Source organism: Halichoerus grypus, chromosome 3 (genome assembly GCF_964656455.1).
Source record: "Halichoerus grypus chromosome 3, mHalGry1.hap1.1, whole genome shotgun sequence".
Classification (NCBI taxonomy): Eukaryota; Metazoa; Chordata; class Mammalia; order Carnivora; family Phocidae; genus Halichoerus; species Halichoerus grypus.
The window spans coordinates 92,171,084-92,195,478 of record NC_135714.1 but is presented as its reverse complement, the minus strand read 5'-3'; the positions used below and the strand labels follow the sequence as shown (position 1 = coordinate 92,195,478).

Sequence of the window (24,395 nt, the reverse complement as noted above, 5' to 3'; positions counted from 1 at the left end):
TGTGTGATAGAGAGAGAGAGAGAGAGAGTGAATGTGTATATGTATGTGTAAGTTTGTGTGTTTATATAAATAATTTGGAGAGATCATTTTATCAAACATGAAGCAAAGAAACATAACCACATAGTTCTTAACTTATATTTCTCAGGGGCGCCTGGGTGGCAGAGTAAGTTAAGCATCTGACTCTTGATTTCAGCTCAGGTTATGATCTTAGTGGCATGGGCTCTGAGCTCAGTGTGGAGTCTGCTTGAGATTCTCTCTCTCCCTCTCTGTCTGCCCCTCCCTCCCTGCCCCCACTCGTGCTCTCTCTCTCTCTCTCTCTCTCTCGCTCTCAAATTATTTATTAAATAAATAAAATCTTAAAAAAAATAAAGATTGCTGAACCCCATCCCCAGAGTTCCTGAGTAAATAGATCTGGGGTGGGATCACAAATTAAAAAAAAAAAAGATTTATTTATTTATTTGACAGAGAGACAGAGAGCACAGGAGCACAAGTAGGAGGAGTGGGAGAGGGAGAAGCAAGTTCCCTGCTGAGGAGGGAGCCTGACAAGGGGCTCGATCCCAGGACCCTGGGATCATGACCTGAGCCGAAGGTAAACACTTAACTGACTGAGCCACCCAGGCGCCCTGAGATATAGAAATTTATTTTTTTTATTTTTTTAAAGATTTTTATTCATTTATTTGACACAGAGAGACAGGGAGAGAGAGGGAACACAAGCAGGGGGAGTGGAGTAGGGAGAAGCAGGCTTCCCGCAGAGCAGGGAGCCTGATGCGGGACTCAATCCCAGGACCCTGGGATCATGACCTGAGCCGAAGGCAGATACTTAACGACTGAGCCACCCAGGCACCCCTGAGATATAGAAATTTAAACATAAATTTGTATGTTCTTATATTTTCTTAGATACACAAAACTACCAAAAGAGTATTATATACATCATTACAAATATATTTAAAATCTGCATTAATTAACATTTCAACCAAGCTTCAGAAACCACAGGGCCTACAACCTCTCAAATGTCTAAATAGCTACTGATTTCTATTCCAGGACAGAGACTCATTACCATCATTGGGAGCACACATAAATATTTGTGCAGGTCTAAAAATTCAAGCTATGTAATTTGGTGTGACAAACATGGTTTTGAGTTTGGATTCTGTAATTTTTAATCTGTTACAGATTATACATTATCTATACATTAGATAAATTACTTCTTTAAACCTCATAGGTTGTTGTGTGTATATGTTAGGAATTGGGGGTCTAGATGGGCTATAAATCATTTATTGTGTCTGGAAACTCAATGACTGCAAAGCTATGTTAGGTATTATTTTCTTCCTTAAGCTGAGGTCCCCATATTTAGAATTACTCTTTTATTTGTAGGCTTTTATATGTATCATATATTTTATCTTCACACCTACTATGTGGAGTAGCAGGACAGTGTTACCCTTATGTTATAAATAAAGAAAATGAGACCAGAATTTAGATCTATGACCCAAGTCACATGCTAGTATATGCTGTTTTCATAGCCCTTGTTGAACACTTTCTGCTGAATTATACTACATTGGAGCTTTATTAAAATTCACAGGTGTGTTGGGGGGATGGGAAAGAAAATTCACAGGTGTTTTCTGACTCTAAAAAGCATTTTTTTTCTTTTCTTTTTTTTTACTCTGAGGCTTGATTTCCCTCTACCTGCTTTTCCCTATTTGCTAAAACAAACTGAAGACCACAAATGACATGAAAGGTATGCTGCGATTTGTAACCAGACTACATCACCTAAAACACTGAATCAACTTCCTAGGAAGTTATGGGTCTACCACTAATGTGCCATTACTCGACACCTTCTGATGTTTATCGAAGGCTGTATTCCAGAGGATCAAATGTATGTGATAGCACATTGTGAATGATAAGTAGTAAGAGCATACAAATGTCGAGTATCATTGTCCTCAGCATACCACCTGGCGACCGTGTTTTAATTCGTTTATAGGCTTTTTCTTCTCTTCTAACTCCATGTGTAACTGGGAAAATAAGCTAAGGACTCATCTTATTCATAAGAGAAGATAGTTTTAATATAGTATAATAGGTATTCTAGGTGGGATTTATAGTCTATAGGCCCCAGATCTTACTTTCCACACGAAACTCTAAGGTTAAAAAAAGTGTTTCGGGGCCCCTGGGTGGCTCAGTCGTTAAGCGCCTGCCTTCAGCTCAGGTCATGATCACAGGGTCCTGGGATCGAGCCCCGCATCGGGCTCCCTGCTCAGTGGGGAGCCTGCTTCTCCCTCTCCCACTCCCGCTGCTTGTGTTTCCTCTCTCACTGTGTCTCTCTCTGTCAAACAAATAAAATCTTAAAAAAAAAAAAAAGCCTTTCTGTGTGTGTCAACTATACTCAAATAATTAAAAAAAAAATTAGAAAACAAACAGGGTTGCTGGAGGAGAGTTGGGGAGGATGGGCTAAATGGGTGATGGGCATTAAGGAGGGCACTTCTGATGAGCACTGGGTGTTATATGAAAGTGATGAATCACTAAATCCTACACGTGAAAGTAATATTACACTGTATTTTATCTAACTGGAATTAAAAAAAAAAAAACGTGGTGGGGTGTCTGGGTGGCTCAGTCGGTTAAGTGTCCTGACTATTGATTTTAGCTCAGGTCATGATCTCAGGGTAGTGAAATCGAGACCTGAGTCGAGCTCCATGGAGCCTGCTTAAGATTCTCTCTCCCGGGGCACCTGGGTGGCTCAGTCGCTGGGTGTCTGCATTCAGCTCAGGTTGTGATCCCAGGGTCCTAGGATTGAGCCCCGTGTGGGGCTCCCTGCTTAGCAGGGAGTCTGCTTCTCCCTCTTCCTCTGCCCCTCCCCCCTGCCCGTGCGCGCGTGCGCTCTCTCTCTCTCTCAAATAAATAAAATCATTAAATTAGTAAATAAATTAAAAAATTAAAAAAAAAAAGATTCTCTCTCCCTCTGCCCTTCCCCACTTGCGCTCACATGCTCTCTCCCTCTCTCAAAAAAAATAAAATAAAAAAATTTAAATTTTTCTGCAGCTTCCAGACAAAATTGGGAAGGGTAATAAATCTCTAAAGAGAATTGGGCCCATTCCCAAATAAACATACTAAACCAACATATATAAGGTCTAGAACAATCTTAAAACTACTCAACTAAAAGAACAGGAGCTTCAACTACACAGAACAAATCAATAGACTGAAACTCAGATATTCTAGCCTACATAGATCTTGATCTAAATTCTATTTCATATTAAATATAGGCTGAATGTTAGGAAGCTGACATCAAAGATTTCACATTCAGACTCCTTTGTTTCTTTCCAATTTTATTTCCTATCTTTTCTCTACATAAACTTTTTTCAGCTGAATCAGTCTAATTCTTAAATTAACCCCTACAGAGACACCTGGCTGGCTCAGTCAGTAGAGCATGTAACTCTTGATCTCAGTGTCATGAGTTCAAGTCCTGCATTGGGCAGGGAGCCTGCTTAAAAAAAAAAAAAAAGTTATAAATCGCCACATTTATTTCTGCCTTCTAGCTAGAGTATTATTGGATTTCCCTAGACTTCTGTAGTGGCCTCACCCTATGATTAGTGACCTCATCCTTTAATTATTTATTAGCATTTATTGTCTGTAGCAATCACACAATTCTATGTATACATAATACTTATAGTGTAGTTATCTGTATTTTATGTATATAGTCTATTTCCCAGTTGCTATGGCATTAACATCTTAAAGTCAGGGGTAATGTCATACACTTCCCTTTATTTCCAGAACTCAGCCCATGTCCTACACATAATAGGCATGGAATAAATGATTGTTGATATTTTGAAAAAGTCACCAGAAGTGGAAAAATCCCTAGAAATGGGCATATTTATTTTTACATAAGAACTCTAAAAAGAAAGGATTATTTTTCTCATTTCCCAGTCATTTTTGGTTTCTTCAAAATAATAGAGAGACAAATTTTGAAGAGCTCATTGGTCTTCAGTTGACAACTTATACCTGGATATATATTATTTATTATATTGTATTACATTGATATATTAAATAACTATACCTTATTACTTGAAATTATTCCAGATGTTTTTGACACTCATATCTGCAAGTGTATCTCAGAATTTTACAAAATTTTTTTTAAGATTCTAAATAGTTATGGGGTGCCTGGGTGGCTCAGTCATTAAGCGTCTGCCTTTGGCTCAGGTCATGATCCCAGGGTCCTGGGATCGAATCCCGCATCGGGCTCCCTGCTCGGGGAGAGCCTGCTTCTCCCTCTACCACTCCCCCTGCTTGTTTTCCCTCTATCGCTGTCTCTCTCTCCGTCAAATAAATAAATAAAATCTTTTAAAAAAAAAGATTCTAAATAGTTATTAAGCTGGAATCATTTTTTTGTAAAATATTAATTAGAGAGGCAATGCATACTCACAGTAAACAACATACAACATACAAACTTACACACCAAGTATATAAGTGAAAAATAAGAGTCCTTTACTTTCCCTTACTCTAGTCCCACGTCCCAGTAGTCAACTACGATAAATAGTTTCTTATTTGTCCTTCCAGGACTCTTGGCACATATGTCTGAAAGATGTAATAATTATATTTTAGGAATTATGTTATACATGCAACTTCACATGGTGCTTTTTTTTATCTTTTTTTTTCCCCACAAGGGGCTTTTTTCTCTTTACAATATAGCATGTTTCCATGTCAGTATATATAAATCTACTTAGTTTTTTAAATTTTAAAATAATACTTGATACCTACAAACAACCTATGTAACAGATATGTAATAATTATTTTTTTAAAAGATTTTATTTATTTATTTGACAGAGAGAGACACAGCGAGAGAGGGAACACAAGCAGGGGGAGTGGGAGAGGGAGAAGCAGGCTTCCCGCAGAGCGGGGAGCCCGATGTGGGGCTTGATCCCAGGACCCTGGGACCATGACCTGAGCCGAAGGCAGACACTTAACGACTGAGCCACCCAGGTACAATCTGATGAGCCTATACTGATATAATGAAACCATGAATTCTTGTCACTACTTTTCATTAATTTGAACATTTTAATTGAGATAATTGTAGATTCACATGCAGTTGTAAGAAATAATACAGCAAGATCCCTTGTACACTTTGCCCCATACCTCCATGGTAACATTTCGCAAAGCTATGGATAGCATATCACAACCATTATGGTGCATTGATGCAATCTGCCAATTTTATTCAGATTTCCTCAGTGGTGTTTGTACCCATTCATGTGTATGTGTATGTGGACATGCATATGTTTGTATTAAGTTCTATACAATTTTATAACCTATTAATTTAGATATCTACCTCCACAGGCAAGATATTAAACAGTTCTGACACACAAAGGATCCTTCATGCTATCCTTTTATAAAAAGTCCCTCCTTAATCCTTGCAACCACTAATTCATCTGATATTTCTACAATGTTGTCATTTATTTTTTTATTTTTTTTATTTTTTAACGATTTTATTTATTTATTTGACAGAGAGAGACATAGCGAGAGAGGGAACACAAGAAGGGGGAGTGGGAGAGGGAGAAGCAGGCTTCCCGCAGAGCAGGGAGCCCAATGTGGGGCTTGATCCCAGAACCCTGGGATCATGACCTGAGCCAAAGGCAGACATTTAATGACTGAGCCACCCAGGTGCCCCTACAATGTTGTCATTTAAAAAATGTTTATAGGGTAGGGGTGCCTGGGTGGTTCCGTTGGTTGAGCCTCTGCCTTCAGCTCAGGTCATGATCCCGGGGTCCTGAGATGGAACCCAGCAGTGGGCTCCCTGCTCCTCTGCTCAGTGGGGAGCCTGCTTCTCCCTCTCCCTCTTGTGCTCTCTCTCTCTCTCAAATAAATAAATCTTTTTTTTTAATTTTATTTATTTATTTGACAGAGAGAGAGAGTACAAGCAGGGGGAGCTGCAGGCAGAAGGAGAGGGAGAAGCAGACTCCCCGCTGAGCAGAGAGCCTGATGTGGGGCTCTATCCCAGGACCCTGGGATCATGACCTGAGCTGAAGGCAGACGCTCAACCGACTGAGCCACCCAGGCGCCACAATAAATAAATCTTTGAAAAAATGTTATATAAATGGAATCATACAGAATGTTGCCTTTTTAGATTGACTTTTTAAAAAGATTTTATTTATTTATTTGAGAGAGAGAATGAGAGACAGCACAAGCGGGGGGGAGGGGCAGGGGAAGAGGGAGAAGCAGGTTTCCCGCTGAACAGGGAGCCTGCAAGTGGGGCAGGGAGGGGATTGATCCTTGGGTCCCAGGATCACAACGGGAGTCCAAGGCAGATGCATAACCCTCTGAGCCACCCAGGCGCCACTGACTCTTTTTTTTTAAACCAGAACATTTATTGTGTGAATCCTCGTTGTTGAAATGCTTAAGATGAATTGGATGTTACAACAGCTGCCCTCTTGGGTTTAGGTGTTGTTCCTTCTCAAAATCCAGGCCTGAATCTGTGAAATGCAATTTGTAGGTGCCTGATCTGATCTGTCGCGTTGGTATTTGGTCTTCTAGCCTTGGCACTCCAGTCACACGTCCGCTCCCACTTGGCAGGATAGCCGTATTGGCCACGGGCTGACTTCTGAAGGTGGTAGGTCTTAGACCACAGCAATGGCACAGCATGCATGTCTCATTGCAATGCTCTCCAGATGACGTCCCCTTCATCATCTCGTTCCTGCAGCTGAGACCAAAGAGTTGAGATTGACATTTACTGTTCAGAGAAATTCCTTGGAGATTCAGCCAAGTTGTTGCATGCATCCGTAGGTCATTTCTATTGATTGCAGTGTAGTATAAGCCTTAATACCATAAGTAATGTGGTATTATCAGACACCACAGCATCTTCTATCACAACACATTTTAATAAATCAAATATAAGGGACTCTAAAAGTCCAGGGTCATGTTATGAAATTAATATAGGCCCAGCCTTGGTTTCAGGAGTGTGATGGCACGTTTGAGTAAGGTCCTGGATGAGATACAGGACAGTCTTTCCAATAGAAAATGTATAGTTAGAAAATACCATTGTGATTGCATGTTCTACCATTTGGTCAACACGATTTACTTTGACCTTCAGGGACAAAAACAGTAATCTTAGACTGAAAGACACCTCCAGAAGGCTTCTGACCTTCTTATCCACTGGGATATTTTCCAGTTCATCGAGGGCAACATGCCTGGTACATGAAGAGCCAACGCGAAAATCAGCTGAGTAGGTCAAACAGGTGAAGTACTCTTTTATAGACTTGCTCTAGTGTTTGAAACAACTCCTTATTGAAAGACAGGGAGTGTCATAGTGTCTTAAGGTAGTATTACTCCCCACCCCCTCCAATAGATAATAGTGACCATTCACAGTTAGGAAACTGTGAAGTAAAGGGAAGCCTGAAGGGGCACCTGGGTGGCTCAGTCGTTAGGCGTCTGCCTTCTGCTCAGGTCATGATCCCAGGGTCCTGGAATCGAGCCCCGCATCAGGCTGCCCGCTCACTGGGAAGCCTGCTTCTCCCTCTCCCACTCCCCCTGCTTGTGTTCCCTCTCTCGCTGTGTCTCTCTCTGCCAAATAAATAAATAAAATCTTAAAAAAAAAAAGGGGGGGGGAAGCCTGAAGAGAACTACAAATTGAGGACACATTTCACCTCACAACTGCTGAAACAGCTATAGAAAGTGATTCAGAAAATGTGAAATAGTCTTCCTTCAAAAAGCAGTTTTCTAGGGTGCCTGGGTGGCTCAGTTGGTTAAGCGACTGCCTTGGCTCAGGTCATGATCCTGGAGTCCTGGGATCGAGTCCCCCATCGGGCTCCCTGCTCAATGGGGAGTCTGCTTCACCCTCTGACTGTCTCCCCTCTCATGCTCTTTCTCACTCTCTCTCTCTAAAATAAATAAATTCTTAAAAAAAAAAAAAAAGCAGTTTTCTAGGGGCGTCTGGCATAGTTGGTTAAGCATCTGACCCTTGGTTTTGGCTCAGGTCCTGATCTCAGGGTCATGAGATCGAGCCTCACATCTAGCCCCACATGGGGCTCCATGCTGGGCACGGAGTTTGCTTAAAAAGTTTCTCTCCCTCTCCCTGCCCCCCCCGTTCTTTCTCTCTAAAATAAATAAATAAATTTCTTTAAAATTTTTATTTACTTATGTATTTATTTTTAAAGATTTTATTTACTTATTTGACAGAGAGAGAGGGAGAGCACAAGCAAGGGGAGTGGCAGGCAGAAGAAGTGGGACAAGCAGACTCCCTGCTGAGCAGGGAGCTCAATGTGGGGCTCAATCCCAGGACGCTGGGATCATGACCTGAGCCTAAGGCAGACGCTTAACTGACTGAGCCACCCAGGCGCCCCACTCTTTTTTCTTTAAAAGCACTTTTGTCAAAGAAGAAAGTAGAACAGAAAACAACTTTATAAAATATTTAAGAATTCTGCCATATGATAGAATTTCTTTTCCTGATAGATGTTGGCTCTTGGTGAGGTAACGAAGGGAACAAAATCAGAGGAAATCAAGTTAGATACAATTTTATAGATGAGAGAATATGCATTTGACCCTTTATGTTTTTTATCAATTAAAAGGTGATCTAAGAATCTGTAAATTGGAGCAGAATATTCACAGGCAACTAGGAAAATTTGAATAGCAAATTTCCTTGGTTTGCAGATCGCACATAAATGTAACTTTGTAAACATAGATAAGAGAGAACCGGAGAGAAATAAAGACTAATTTACCTCAGTGACAAAATAATGTCTAGATCCCCAAACAATTATTTTCCTGTTTATACTAAAAGTGTTTTATATGTTACTTAGCTTTTAAGATAAGTATCTCTATTTTCTTTTTCAGTTTGACATGTAAGCATAGATTCAGTGGGTGTCCTTGAAATAGTTTCTTCACTTCCATGCATCTTTTTTTTTCTTTAAGTGCAAAAGGGCATATGGAGAAAAATAATACTGAAAGACCAGGATGAGGATAAAACATCCTTTATAGGTCAACTATTCAGACCCAGTAAGCACCCCACACAGCATGACCAAAACCAACTTCAGCTGCTTCTCTCAGTGCAAACCACAGTGAAAACCAGAAATTCAGGGATTATCGGAATCTCCTTCTTCTCTTCCACCAATCTTCCCCACATCAGTTATTAAATTCTCTTCATACCAGTTTCTTTCTTAACAGTCCCTTTCTCTTTCTTCACAATGGCCACAATTTCAGGCTCTTGCCGCTTTTTTTCCATTTTACTGCAGGGACATCTTGACTGCTCTCTTCGGCTCTGACCCAGTGAGATCCTGTGATCTATCCTACAATGATCTTTCTGAAACAAAAGTCTAATCAGGGGGCACATCTGCCTGCACTCCTTCAAAGGCACTGCATTGGATTCAGAACAAAATCCAAACCCTTTAGTTTAAGGCACAAATCTCGTCACGGTCTGGTCCCCGCCTGTGGCTTTTGCACCATCAGCTACAGCACACACTGCACACAGTAGCCTGAATATATCTATTTTCCTCTGTCTTGCCTTCAAACACCCTGCTCCCTATGACTCTTTTAAGAATAGTCATGAACTCGGGGCGCCTGGGTGGCTCAGTCGTTAAGCGTCTGCCTTCGGCTCAGGTCATGGTCCCGGGGTCCTGGGATCGAGCCCCGCATTGGGCTCCCTGCTCCACGGGAAGCCTGCTTCTCCCTCTCCCACTCCCCCTGCTTGTGTTCCTTCTCTCGCTGTGTCCCTCTCTGTCAAATAAATAAATACAATCTTAAAAAAAAATAGTCATGAGCTCTAGGGCATTGGACTTTGTGACAACTATTTTTGCCTACTCAGAATAGTTCCCTTCCTCCAAGGTTCTTTGGGTTCTGGATAGCAGTGGTATTAATGCACCAAATTTAGTGCCATTTTAAAAACTAGAATCCACCAAAATAGAAATTAATGTAGTAGTAAGATACAGTATTATGGGGGCGCCTGGCTGGCTCAGTCGGTAGAGCATGTGACTCCTGATCTCAGGGTCGTGAGTTCAAGCCCCACGTTGGGTGTGGAGTGTACTTTATTTTTTTTAAAGATTTTATTTATTTATTTGACAGAGAGAGACACAGTGAGAGAGGGAACACAAGCAGGGGCAGAGGGAGAGGGAGAAGCAGGCTTCCTGCGGGGCAGGGAGCCCAATGTGGGGCTCGATCCCAGGACTCTGGGGTCATGACCTGAGCCGAAGGCAGACGCCCAACAACTGAGCCACCCAGGCGCCCCGGGAGTCTACTTAAAAAAAAAAAAAAAAGAATAAATAAATAAATAAAAGATGTGGTATTGTGAAAAGACAACTTGTAAAATCGATTTGATTTAAAAATCTGGTACAGTCTATGATACTCCTCAGTATACAGTGAAGTGAAAAGAGCATGAGCTTTGGAAAAAGATAACCCAGGCTCAAATCCTTATTCACCCTTTGGGTAACAGCTATTCTCCCTTCATTTCATCTATAAAATCCTTACCCTGAAAAATGGAGACAAAAACACTCTTCTTACTATGTTGTGAATAGATTGAGATAATAACTTAAATAGTCAACTTACAAATTTGTAAGAGAGTAGCTGTCATTTGAAGCGGACTTACCACAACAAAATGAAAAATTTTTTAAAAGATAATAGTTGAACAGCAATGGCTTATTGGGCATTTTCTCTTGCAGAAACAAACTCCTCCAAAATAAGATGGGCATATATATCAGTAATTACAGAAAGCAAGCTAAAGCCTCAACAAAATGGTGGATCATTAATGTTTTACCAGGCAAATCTTGTAATCCCTTTTAAACAGATGCTATCGGTGCCTCTTTCCAACAGCCCTATAACCTCTGCTTACCTGATTCCTGCCTTGCTCAGCCTGCTGGCCTGAGATCTCCCCTCCTTTACCCTATTTGATTGTCAACAAGCTTCAGGTCTTCCCTATAGACCACCAGGCCGTTTTTGGAGAAGGTGTTTTCTTGGTTTGTTTTGTTTTGTTTTTAATTCTGAGTTTGTGCTAAGCACTTTATATCCATTAATTCATTTAATCTAATGGGACAAGTATTATTTTGTGTTTTTTTTATGTTATCTTTATTTTTTTATTGAGGTATAACTGACAATATTGTATTAGTTTCCAGTGTATGACGTAATGATTCAATACTTATATATATTGCAAAATGATCACCACAATAGGTCTAGTCACCACATATAGTTACATATTTTTTTTCTCATGATGAAAACTTTCTATAATTTATTCTCTTAGCAACTTTCAAATATACTAACACAGTATTATTTTTTTTTTTTTTTTAAGATTTTATTTACTTGACAGAGACACAGCGAGCGAGGGAACACAAGCAGGGGCAGAGGGAGAGGGAGAAGCAGGCTTCCCGCCAAGCAGTGAGCCCGATGCGGGGCTCGATCCCAGGACCCTGGGATCATGACCTGAGCCAAAGGCAGACGCCTAACGACTGAGCCACCCAGGCGCCCCCTAACACAGTAATACTAACAATATTTGCCATGCTGTACATTACATCCCTGTGACTTAACTTATTTTTTAACCGGAAGTTTGTAGCTTTTTTTTTTTAAGATTTTATTTTTAAGTAACCTCTACACCCAACGTGGGGCTCCAACTTATAACCCCCAGATCAAGAGTAGCATGCTCCACCAACTGAGCCGGCCAGGTGCCCCTGAAGTGTGTAGCTTTTGACCTCTACCTACTTTGCCAACCCCCACTCACCCCCTCAGACAGTTACTGATTTCACACACATTTTACAGAGAAATAACCTGAGGCAGAAGTTGAAGCCTGTGTTGTTCAATAGACTAAGCCAGTAGCACATGGGACAACTGCGCACTTGAAACATATCTGGGGTCCCTGGCCGGCTGGGTCGGCAGAGCATGCAGCTCTTGATCTCAGGGTTGTGAGTTTAAGTCCTACGTTGGGTGTGGTGCCTATTTTTTAAAAAAAGAAAGAAAAATGTGGTTTGTCTGAACTGAAATATACAGATGAAACACACATAGGATTTCAAAGATTTCAAATTAAAAGAATGTAAACTCTATCATTAATATTGCTTTACATTAGTTACATGTTGAAATAATATTTTGTGTATATTGGCGTAAGTAAAATATTTAACAAAATTAATTAAACTTGTTTCTTTAACTTTCTGTAACTTGGCTACTATAAAAATTTTAAATTACTTATGTGTCTCATGAGTAATATGTGTCTCATAAGCTTTTATGGGACAGCACTGGTTTAAGCAATTTGCTCAAGATCACTCTGATAATATCAGAGGCAGAGTGAGAACCAGGTGGTCTGACATCACACACACACACACCCCAACCCCCCCACCCCCCCCACCCCCGGCATACACTCTTTACCCGTGTGCTCTGAGTCTGCATAAAGCCCTGAATGCCTTCAGCACATAGTAGTACCACAAATTCAGCGAATTTATATACTTTGGTCTTTTTCCTTCTACGTTCACTACTAACATGCTCCCTATCTCTACCTCTGCTTCCTTCTAAAATACATGTTAAGTAAAGTAAGTCTAAAAATAAAATAGCGGTCTCTTAGATAGAGAGCCCACGTGGTACTGAAGTGATCCTTTTTTTACTTTAACCGTTTTAAGATGACACAGTTATTTAACCCACAATGTGTGAAAACCTGGAAAGGATAGGCCTACTGTGTAACTTGATATATTTCTGAATACAATGGGCTACTTTAGTCATGGACAGAAGATGGATTTGAGCCATTAGGTCAACATTTATTATGTTTAAGTTACATCTGAATTTTCTTTTGTAAAGATTTTATTTCTTTTAGAGATAGAGAAGGGGAGAGAGTGAGTGGGGAAAGGAGCAGGGGAAAGGGCCAAGCAGACTGTGCTGGACACGGAGCGCGACGCAGGCCTTGATCCCACAACCCTGAGATCATGACCTGAGCTGAAATCAAGAGTCAGGCACTTAGCCAACTGAGCCACCCAGGCGCCCCTAAGTTATACCTGCATTTTCTAGCAATTATCTTTTTTTTTTTTAAAGATTTTATTTATTTATTTGACAGAGAGAGACACAGCGAGAGAGGGAACACAAGCAGGGGGAGTGGGAGAGGGAGAAGCAGGCTCCCCACTGTGCAGGGGGTCCGACGCGGGGCTCGATCCCAGGACCCTGGGATCATGACCTGAGCTGAAGGCAGACACTTAACCAACTGAGCCACTCAGGCGCCCCAAATGTTAGCCATTATTATTACAAAGTATCATTAAACTTTGGCTCACTGGCTTATTTAGTCCTCAGGACTCCTGTAAGAGAGAAGTGAGGTTCAGAAAAGTTAAATGATTTGTCAAAGTTTACACAGTTGCTGGAACAGCTGGACTGTAACACAGGCCTTCTGACTCAGAGCCAATGTTCTTAATTGCTATGCTCTCATTCAATAAATGCCTTTCTGTGTGCTTCCTTAATTGTGCAGATAAATAAGATTATCATTGAAAAAATTAAAAATACAGATAACAAGGGGAAAAAATAAAAACTATTTACAATCCAACTGGCTCTGACCTAGTAATATCTTGTTTAATTCTTCCAAATATTTTTCTACGGATTTATAAAAATGCAACATCTGGGGCACCTGCTTGGCTCAATCTGTGGAGCATGTGACTCTTGATCTCCGGGTCCTGAGTTCTAGCCCCATGCTGGGGTGGAGGGTGGAGATTACTAAACAAACAAACAAACAAACAAATGCAACATCTAATTTATTTAATTTAAATTAATAATATATTATATCTTTTTATGCCAATAAATGTGATTTTACTGTCTCTTTTTATTTTATGACTGCATAGAATTCTATTACACTAGTAAATTATTATTCCTTTTTGACTATTCAGATTGTTTCTATTTTTTATTTCATTGTAACATATGCAAGCTATGCTGTTATAAATACTCTTATAGTTGAATATTCTCACCCTTCATTAATTATGGCCTTCAAATACATTTTTAGTGCTTCAAAATGTATATGCAAAAATATACATTATTAAATATACATTAGATTTTTACATATACATTTTGAAGCTTTTTTTAAAAAAGATTTTATTTGGGCACCTGGGTGGCTCAGTTGGTTAAGCTACTGCCTTCAGCTCAGGTCATGATCCTGGAGTCACTGGATCAAGTCCCGCATCGGGCTCCCTGCTCGGCAGGGAGTCTGCTTCTCCCTCTGACCCTCCCGACCCTCCCCCCTTTCATGTGCTCTCTCTCTCAGTCTCTCTCCCTCAAATAAATAAATAAAATCTTAAAAAAAAAAAGATTTTATTTATTTTTTTGAGAGAGAGTGAGCACGGAGGGAGAGGGAGAAGCAGATTCCCTGCTGAGCAAGGAGCCCAACTCTGGGCTTAATCCCAGGACCCTGAGATCATGACCTAAGCCAAAGGCAGACGCTTGACCGACGGGGCCACCCAGGCGCCCCCATTTTGAAGCTTAAAATACATAATACAAATTTGGAAGATTTTACAAAATTGGACTCAAATGAATGGTGAGTATATGAGTGGCCTTTTCACCATATATTTATAAACAGTGTGCATTGATTTTTAAATACCTTTGCCAATTTGATAGGTGAAATACTACATATTGTTTTAGTTGATTTTTTTTAATGACTAGTGAGGTTGTTCATATATTCATGGGTGCCTTTGCTTGGCAGAAATTGTTTTCCTCACTCATATATATATGTCTTTGTGATAAGAACGATAGCTGGTATTTGCTGAGCACATATTGTGTTTTAGGCATTATGCTAAGTTGTTTATAGACACTGATTTTTTTTTCTTTTCAAATTTTTATTTAAATTCTAGTTAGTTAACATATAGTATAATATTGGTTTCAGGAGAATTTAGTGACTCATCACTTATATATAACACCCAGTGCTCATCCTAACAAGTGCCCTCCTTAATGCCCATCACCAATTTAGCCCATCCCCCACCCACCTCCCTCCATCAACCCTTAATTTGTTCTCTATCACTGAGTCTCTTATGGTTTGTTTCTCTCTCTCTCTCTCTTTTTCCCCCTTCCAATATGTTCATCTGTTTTGTTTCTTAAATTCCACATATGAGTGAAATCATATGGTGTTTGTCTTTCTCTGACTGACTTCACTTAGCACAGTACACTAGTTCCATCCATATCCTTCCAAATGGCAAGATTTCATTTTTTTTGATGGCTGAGTAGTATTCCATTGTATATATATATACCACATCTTCTTTATCCATTCATCAGTCAATGGACACTTGGTCTCTTTCCATAGTTTGGCTATTGTTGATAATGCTGCTATAAACATTGGGGTGCATGTACCCCTTTGAAGCCTTCGAAGCTATATTTTTGTATCCTTGTATGTATATTAGGTGCAAATACCTAGTAGTGCAATTGCTAGGTCATAGGGTAGTTCTATTTTTAATAGATACTATCTTATTTAACTTCTACAACAAGCCTACTAGTTACCTGCTATTATTATTCCCATTTTACAGACAAGAATGCTGAAGTTTGGAGAGGTTAAGTCCATTGGCCAAGATCACAAAGCCAGTGAAGTGCTGAATAATCTTGGAATATGTACATTAATAAGGATCATAATATTCAGTCCACCTAAATTGTCTGAAACAATTATATGGAGCATGCTCTGTGGAACCAGTGTTTCCAGGTAATTATTAAGAATGCAGTAAGGAGACTGAAATCAAATTTTAGGTCCTCATCATATTCATAGAGACACAACCTCAGAAAAATATCAAGCAATGACTACTACCATATTTCTTCTGTCATAAGCTATATATAATTTTCAGTATAGAATAATGTTAATCCATCCATCTATCTATCTATGTATCTGTGTATCTATCTATATTTTAAGTAAGCTCTAGACCCAACGTGGGGCTTGAATTCATGACTCCAAGATCAAGAATCACATGCTCTACCGACTGAGCCAGTCAGGTGCCCCTCAAAATATTTTTTAAATGCAATCAGTCAAAATATTCCTAATTTGGTACACAAGGTACATTATAGTACCTTATATACCAGATGTCTAGTAGCTGTCATTGTACAACTCCACTTAACACATTATCTTATAGCACTAGGACATTTTGGAACTTTTCAGCTTTCAAACCTGAAATTAAAGAAGAAATGAACTTAAGTTACCCTTATTACTAATCCTTGAGATAATTCAGAGGGAAGAATTTATCATTAATCTTTTGACAGTTAGTAATTGTGTTGTAATGTTCAAAAAATTATTTTTGTGTATAGCAGGGAAAAAATAAGAAAATCTCTTGCTTTAATGGAGCTTAACATACTTACCGGGGAGATGGAAGGGGAGAAAGATGTTGCAAATGAATAGATATTATTTCAGGTAGTTAAAGTGGCTCTGAAGAAGAAAAAGAGGGCAAAGTCACAGAAAATGCCGGGAGAGTAATGGATGGGAATAGTGCTATTTTTAATAGAAGGATCTGGGAAGTCCCCTCTGATATGCTGACATTTGCACAGGCACCTAAATGAAGTGATGGAACAAGCCTTGCAGTTATTTTGGGAAAGAGCATTTCAGGCAGAGAGAAAAGCAGGTGCAAAGGACCTCGGGCAGGAGAAAAAAGCTAAGGTAGCCAGAATGGAGTGAAAAGAGGTAGAAGATGAGGTTAGAGGGAAGTGGGGAGGGGCCAGGTGCAAAGGGCCTGACTGGCCACTTTTGATCATTTTGATTGACACTGAATATCATTGGAGGTTTAGAGCTCAGGAGTTATACATTCTGAGTCACGCTTTTACTGCTCTATAAAGATTAGACTGTAGGCAGCAAGAATGAAGGTAGGGAGGCCAGCTCAGAGGTTATTACACGTGTCCAGTTGTGCAAGTATGGTAGTTCAGACTAGGATGGTATCAGTGTAGGTGACAAAAAAGGTTAGATTTGGGTTGTTTATACAGGTAAGGCTGACAAATTCTGAGAATGATTTGGGTATGAAATATGGAGACAAGATAGCAGTTAAAGTGGCCTAACTACATAGGGCCTCGTCTTATTTCATTTATTTATGTGTTCTTTTTTTTTTTAAGATTTTTTAAAAATTTATTTATTTGACAGAGAGAGAGACAGAGAGCACAAGTGGGGAGGAGAGGGAGAAGGAGGTTCCCCGTGGAGCAGGGAGCCTGATGCAGGGCTCCATCCCAGGACCCTGGGATCATGACCTGAGCCGAAGGCAGACGCTTAACCGACTGAGCCACCCAGGCACCCCATGTGTTAATTCTTTTATAGATTTATTTATCCAGTATGTCTGCAGGCCGACAGAATGCCAATAAATGTGGTGGATGCTGGAAAGGCAAGGAAAGAAAACCTTTCTGTCTAGCAGATTTTAGAAGCATATTTTTCAATCACTTTTTTCCTTATTATAAAACTAATATTTACTAAAGATATTTTGAGAGGGAGAAGTAGCATGATAATGCTTGTCTAATACAAAGTATCTACATTCCAATTTCAATAACTATTCCCCTTGCTTCCTCTTCCAATTCTTCCTCATTATAAATAGCACTGAAGAATGAATGAATGAATGAATGAATGACATTTAAGGAGTGCTCCTTTTTTTGGATTGTAGTATTAAATCATAATTTTATTTATTTATTTAGTTAAGATTTTATTTTTAAGTAATCTCTGTATGGGGCTCGAACTTACAACCCCAAGATCAAGAGTTGCACGCTCTGGGGCGCCTGGGTGGCTCAGTTGGTTAAGCAACTGCCTTCGGCTCAGGTCATGATTCTGGAGTCCCGGGATTGAGTCCCACATCGGGCTCCCTGCTCAGCAGGGGGTCTGCTTCTCCCTCTGACCCTTCCCCTCTCATGCTCTCTGTCTCCCATTCTCTCTCTCAGATAAATAAATAAAATCTTTAAAAAAAAAAAAAAAAAAAAAAGAGTTGCACGCTCTGTTGACTGAGTTTGCCAGGGGCCTGCAAACATTCGTTATTTTTCATCCAACAATCCAAATCTAAAATTATGATCTAAGGGGCATCTGGCTGGCTCAGTCAGTAGAGTGTGCGTCTCTTGGTCTCAGGGTCATTGAGTTCTAGCCCCATGTTGAGGGCGGAGATTATTAAAAATAAAAATGAATGTTTTGTCTAATACCTTGAAATTTATTTTATTTTTTTTAAAGATTTTATTTATTTATTTGACAGAGAGAGACACAGCGAGAGAGGGAACACAAGCAGGGGGAGCGGGAGAGGGAGAAGCAGGCTCGCCGTGGAGCAGGGAGCCCGATGTGGGGCTGATCCCAGGACCCTGGGATCATGACCTGAGCTGAAGGCAGACGCTTAATGACTAAGCCACCCAGGCACCCCCTTGAAATTTATTTTAATTATGTCTCTCTGTTCCATATTTGTATGACTAAGACAAAAATTCAACTGAACTTGGCAAACATAAAGTTTTATGGAGGCCAAAGCTCTTAAATTCTCAGTGAAAATTCCCACAAGAACAATCTTTCTCAAATTATTTGATTGATATATGAAAAGATAGTTATTTAAAAACTTTTATTACTGACTTCACTATATTTCATATCGAAAGTAATACACTTATTTTAAAAATTTTAGAAATACAGAAAGAAAGAAGTAGGAAAAACAGCTTACTCATTGTCCCACTCCCCAGTCAACTACCATGGATAGACTATTGGTAGATTTCTTTCCAGTTACTTTTTTAATCTTTTTTAATGCTTAGATTACTTTTATTTTTTAAAAAAATCTTATTTGTACTACTATAAATACAATTTTACATCCTGACTTTTTTTTTTTTTAAGATTTTATTTATTTATTTGACGGAGAGAGACACAGTGAGAGCAGGAACACAAGCAAGGGGAGTGGGGGAGGGAGAAGCAGGCTTCCCACTGAGCAGGGAGCCCGATGCAGGGCTCAATCCCAGGACCTTGGGATCATGACCTGAGCCGAAGGCAGACGCTTAACGACTGAGCCACCCAGGTGCCCCCATCCTGACTTATTCATTTGACATTTTTCCAACCAGCTTTCACAAAAATACTTTTTTTTAATTTTTTATTTATTTATTTATTTATTTATTTATTTATTACTTTTTTTTTTTAATGAAAATAATGTTCTGGGGCACCTGGGTGGCTCAGTCAGTTAAGCGTCTGCCTTCAGCTCAGGTCATGATCCCAGCATCCTGGGATCTAGCACTGATCCCCGCTCATACTCGCTCTCTCTCTCTCAGATAAATAAAATCTTTAAAAATATATATTTTTTTAAAGATTTTATTTATTTATTCATGGGAGACAGAGAGAGAGAGAGAGAGAGAGAAGCAGGCTCCCAAGGAGCAGGGAGCCCGATGTAGGACTCGATCCCAGGATCCTGGGATCATGACCTGAGCCGAAGGCAGACGCTTAACCATCTGAGCCACCCAGGCGCTCTAAAAAATATATCTTTAAAAAAACCGAAAATAGCGGCGCCTGGGTGGCTCAGTCGTTAAGCATCTGCCTTCAGCTCAGGTCAGAATCCCAGGGTCCTGGGATCGAGCCCCGCATCGGGCTCCCTGCTCTGCGGGAAGCCTGCTTCTCCCTCTCCCACTCCCCCTGCTTCTGTTCCCTCTCTCGCTGTGTCTCTGTCAAATAAATAAATAAGATCTTTAAAAAAGAAAAAAGAAAAAAGAAAATAATGTTCTGTGGAAATTACTTGGATATCAATATGATTTATATTTGACTATTGTTAACCCATCCATCAGGGTTTAATTAGGTTAATCTATCAAGTTAAGTGATTGTTTTTTCCTCCCTTAGCACCCCATATTCACTGAAGAGACTTTCCCAAAGAGTGGTGGTATGTTTGCAGAAGTCTCCATGCTAGATTTTCCTTAACTATTCACCCATTATTTTGAGTTTCCTTAATTCTATCTTGGTGCTGCATTTGTCATTACATAGGTTTTCCAATTTATTTGTTAGTTTTCCACTTTTAATATGTTGGTAAGTCATCATATATGCATATGAACTGTAATCTTCATCTCCTTTATTAAAAAGGCAATACCTAGGGGCGCCTGGGTGGCTCAGTCATTAAGCGTCTGTTTTAGGCTCAGGTCATGATCCCAGGGTCCTGGGATCCAGCACCACGTGGGGCTCCCTGCTCCTCGGGAAGCCTGCTTCTCCCTCTCCCACTCCCCCTGCTTGTGTTCCCTCTCTCGCTGTCTCTCTCTGTCAAATAAATAAATAAAACTAAATTTAAAAAAAAAGGCAATACCTAATCGCATAAAAAAAAGAATATTATATTAAAAAAAGGAAAAGGAGATATAAACACTGTAATCCAAGCAACAACGTTAACTCCTGGAATATACCATTCTACATCTTTTTTTTTAATGTGTATGTATACGCCACTTGCACTTCATCTGCACTTATCTGTGTTGTCATTAACAATGAAGAAAAACCCAATTTTTCATCTTGGAAAAAAAAATAAAAGCTGCATCCTTGGACTGAAGTTTCATATTCTTGTGATGTTTTTCTCAAAGGGATTTCAGAAGCCTTATCTATTCAGTTCAGGGAACAGAAAACACAAAGTAAGGAAAGGTTGATGCTGGATGTAAAAGAAAATGGAAAAAATAAGTCAAGGTCAAAGAAGAAGAACAGGTTCAGAGGCCCTGGATCCTCAGCTGCTGTTGCTTCTCATCTTGCACCTGGCCTCCTGCCGAACACCAAGTGCCTGCCCTTGACTTCCCTCCTCCATCCTGCCCTTGAGGAGACACGCATTAAGACATGATAGGCCTAAACTCCTGCTCTCCTGTGCTAACCATACAATGCACATGCCCATGACATTCCAGCTGGTACTAAGTGATTTTTTAGGGGTTCTAGTGATTGGCATTGCCTTAGGGGACTTCCTCGTTTGGTAACATTGGTGCCTCAATAAAAGATAGAAGAAATCTCCTGCCACAGGAATACACAATTTAAATAGTTTAATTATGTTTAATGTTCCACAGAATAATGAATATATATATGACCTATATGCTTGATATTTATCTATTCTATTTTATAAAATAGATATTCTATTTTATCAGCCCCATTTGTGCTGATAAAACATGAACTTTAAAAAAAAACCATGAACTTTAATGTCAGATAAACATGAAATCTTTCTCCTGACTTTGCCACTTATTAGATGCAAGAACTTCACCAATGATTTTAATTCTCCAAGCTTCAATTTCCTTAGACAAAATGGAGCTAATAATATCTAACTAAAAATTTAAGTCTTAAATGCAATAATATATTCAAAAAGATGAATATATGGCCAGGCAAAGAGTTACTTAAACCTTTATTTCTTATCACAGCCAGAATGGTGTCTCGTGTATTTGCTGCAACTGAAGAAAATAGATGAGCACAAGTAAACATGAGTTCAATTCTTTGCCAGCATAGGCATGTGAGAATTTTTGCAAGGGAGAGAGAAAACTCCTTGGTCTTTCAATGCTGCAAAATGGTGCCCAACACTACCATTTATTTTTTTCAATGTTAAGGAGTCTACTTGGGTGCATGTCAAAGAAAAGAAAGGGATTGAGAATTTGAAAGAGTGGCCAGTAGGACACCCAGGAATTTTCCAGCATGTTGCCATAGGGCCTGCTCTACTGAATCGACAGCAAAGTTACATAGGACTTTTCATTAGCCATCAGCTTCAGAGACTCTCAATATAAATCTGATTCAAGCAGACAATTTAGAAAGAAAAGAGAAGAGAAATAATTGCTCTGCCAGGTCCTAGAAAGAATTAAGGATTCAAAAGGAGAGAGCCATGCATACAGCATTGAATGAATATGAAGAGCTAAGAGTTGGTCGGCATTTTTTTTTTTTTTTATGATGAGTTAGCAATGATGGGTTTCCCTTAATGATCGGTTTACAGTAAGAATAATATTTCTGGAACAATGTAATCTGAAACTTTTCTCTTTATTTCCTATTTTACCTCTTCTCACTGAAAGAGTAGTTTCGTTCTCACACCACCAGCAAAATTCAGGGCACTGGATGGCTGGTCTTGTCTGTAGACAGAGAAAGAGAGAAAATGAGGTGTTTTCATAAAGAAGACACCCCCTGCCTGAAAATATCTTTCTGTTTCTGAAATTCTCTTTCAGAATCTCCTTGTTAAATGCTTATCATAGTGCCTATGCATATTAATTGTTCAATATATGTTGGCTATTTCTAATGTCATTGTAATACACATACTACATATTGTCATTACTTTATCTCTACAATTTTGTAGTCCTGGAAGGGACACTACTTTAAGATGTTTTAGACCACACTATTCTGCTCAAAACCCTCCAGTGGCTTCTCATCTCCCTTAGAATAAAAATAAATGTTTTTTGCAGTGATCCCCCAGGTTCTATATCATCTGACCTGCCACTCGCCCTCTTATTCATTCTGCACCACCCAAGCTGGCCTTCTTGTCATACCTTCATATCTGAGGTACACTCCCACCTTAGGGTCTTTGCATTTGTTTTTCCTGAGCTCGAAAGCTGGATTTCTCCCTATCTCACACCTTTTAGGTCTCTGCTCAAATGTCATCTTCTCAGTGAGACCAACCCTGAATTCCCTATTTAAAACTGCAATATCTGCATACACACCACCCACCTGAACTCCTTATCTCCTTTCCTGGCTTTATTCTCCATAGTGTGTATCATAATCCAACATAGCGTGTGCTTGTAATGTGTGCACGTACATTTATATATAAATCTATCTATCCATCTATCTATCTATCATCTATCTATTTCTTGCTATTTCCCTTCACTAGAATATAAGCTCAACAAGGGCAGATATATTATTTTATTGTTGATGCTTTAGCCCATAATAGCTGTACAACAAATATTTGCTGAATGAATAAATGAATCATATATATTGTCATTTGTAATGGAAAATCTAAGCAAATATTTTAATAAAAGTACAATCATGAAAGGAGGCATAAGAATCAGATGGACACCACCCAAAGAGGTGAAGGACATGGAAAGAAAGGGCAGCCCTTCTTTTTTTTAAGATTTCATTTTTAAGTAATCTCTACACCCAATGTGGGGCTCAAACCCACAACCCCGAGATCAAGAGTTGCCTGCTCCACTGACTGAGCCAGCCAGGAGGCCTGAGAATGGGGCAGTCTTGGAATCCGAAGATAAACCTGTCTACGTGATCATTTTGCAGAATGCTAACCCTCTTCAGTGGGCCAGAAACAAGACGGCATTAATCCTGCCGATTGAGGAAAACCCACCCTTGTTTCAGAAATTCCACTGCTGTATTAAAAACCTTTTGTGGCCATTTCTCATTTATGTTAACAGATCTCTCTTTTTCCTCTAAGGGTACTTAAACCAAAAAAAAAAAAAATTACTTCAAGAGCCTAGAAGGGAATGACTGACTAAATATAGCCACATTGTACTGTAAAAACTAAAGACTGCCAAAATAAGAGCCTGTCAAGAAGGCACACGTTACGTTGTTCCTGGTTTCAACTTTGAGATTAGAAAGTTTAAGAAACTGAAGTTAACAATTCTCTATTTTGCATATAATAATCAGAAATTTTCAATGATCTGATATTTGGCTCATCCTTTCAAAGTGTAACCTGAATATTTAAAAGCAGGGACTACGTGACTCCAGGCAAAAATACACTGTATCACATTGGAAGCTCTGCGTGCCTTCCCAGCTGCTGTGAGAACATTTGTCATGTGGTGACAGCATTCTCACTTCTGAGAGCGCGCACAGCCTCAACCCAGTACCATGCCCTCTGCTACAGTTTCTGTGTCTTCGAGAAATCAATTTTCCATAACCTTTCAGAGCAGAACAACGTAAGGAAGGTCTTAAGTCCCCTCCTACCTTTTCAAGCCATTCCAAAGAGAAGCATATAATCAGAAGAGGCGACAGTTCAGTGATAGGCACTTTGGGGCCAGAGGTGTGGTGAAACCCAACACGTCTTCAGGCCCGCACACAGTCTCACAACTCTGGGATTAAACATCAGCTTTGGATGCCAACTAAAGCAGAGTCATCAAAAACACGCTCTGGAAACTTTCAGTTATAGCTCTCTCTTTCTTGGCATAGGTAAGTTGGACAGGAAGCAGTGATGGAGGGAAATTCTATTTTAGAGGATGGTGGTCTTTTTTTCATAGACGCTTTGGGGAAGGAAAATTAAATATAAACAGAGAGGGGTAGGACGGATGGAAGCAGACAATAGGTTAGCTCACAAGGGAATACGATGTGGGCTTAAGGAAGTAGAAGAAGCCAAATGGGGCGCCTGGGTGGCTCAGTCGTTAAGTGTCTGCCTTCGGCTCAGGTCATGATCTCAGGGTCCTGGGATCGAGCCCCGCATCGGGCTCCCTGCTCAACGGGAAGCCTGCTTCTCCCTCTCCCACTCCCCTTGCTTGTGTTCCCTCTCTTGCTGTGTCTCTCTCTGTCAAACAAATAAATAAATAATCTTAAAAAAAAAAAGAAAACAGTGGTCCTCAAAGTGTGGTTCCTGGACAAGCAGCATCGGCATCACCTGGGAACTGGTTTAAGATGCAAATTC

The 24,395-nt window shown here is 39.8% G+C and overlaps 1 protein-coding gene, 1 non-coding gene and 1 pseudogene across 3 annotated transcripts in view; 1 reads left to right on the top strand and 2 right to left on the bottom strand.

Annotated features, from left to right (window-relative positions):
* Nucleotides 1-6,319: 6,319 nt before the first annotated feature.
* On the bottom strand, nt 6,320-6,660 carry LOC118533935 (large ribosomal subunit protein eL37-like; annotated as a pseudogene).
* Nucleotides 6,661-9,902: 3,242 nt separating this feature from the next.
* On the top strand, nt 9,903-9,975 carry TRNAR-CCU (transfer RNA arginine (anticodon CCU)). The gene has a single exon. It is a non-coding gene; the product is annotated as a tRNA-Arg (tRNA).
* An 11,736-nt stretch (nt 9,976-21,711) lies between these two features.
* Nucleotides 21,712-24,395, bottom strand: part of LARP7 (La ribonucleoprotein 7, transcriptional regulator) — a 41,438-nt gene continuing 38,754 nt past the window's right edge. For both annotated transcript variants that reach the window (XM_078069106.1, XM_078069105.1), the window contains exon 13: nt 21,712-21,897. In XM_078069106.1, coding sequence (XP_077925232.1) covers nt 21,727-21,897 — 171 coding nt within the window. In that variant the 3' untranslated portion in view covers nt 21,712-21,726. The remainder of the gene's footprint in view (nt 21,898-24,395) is intronic.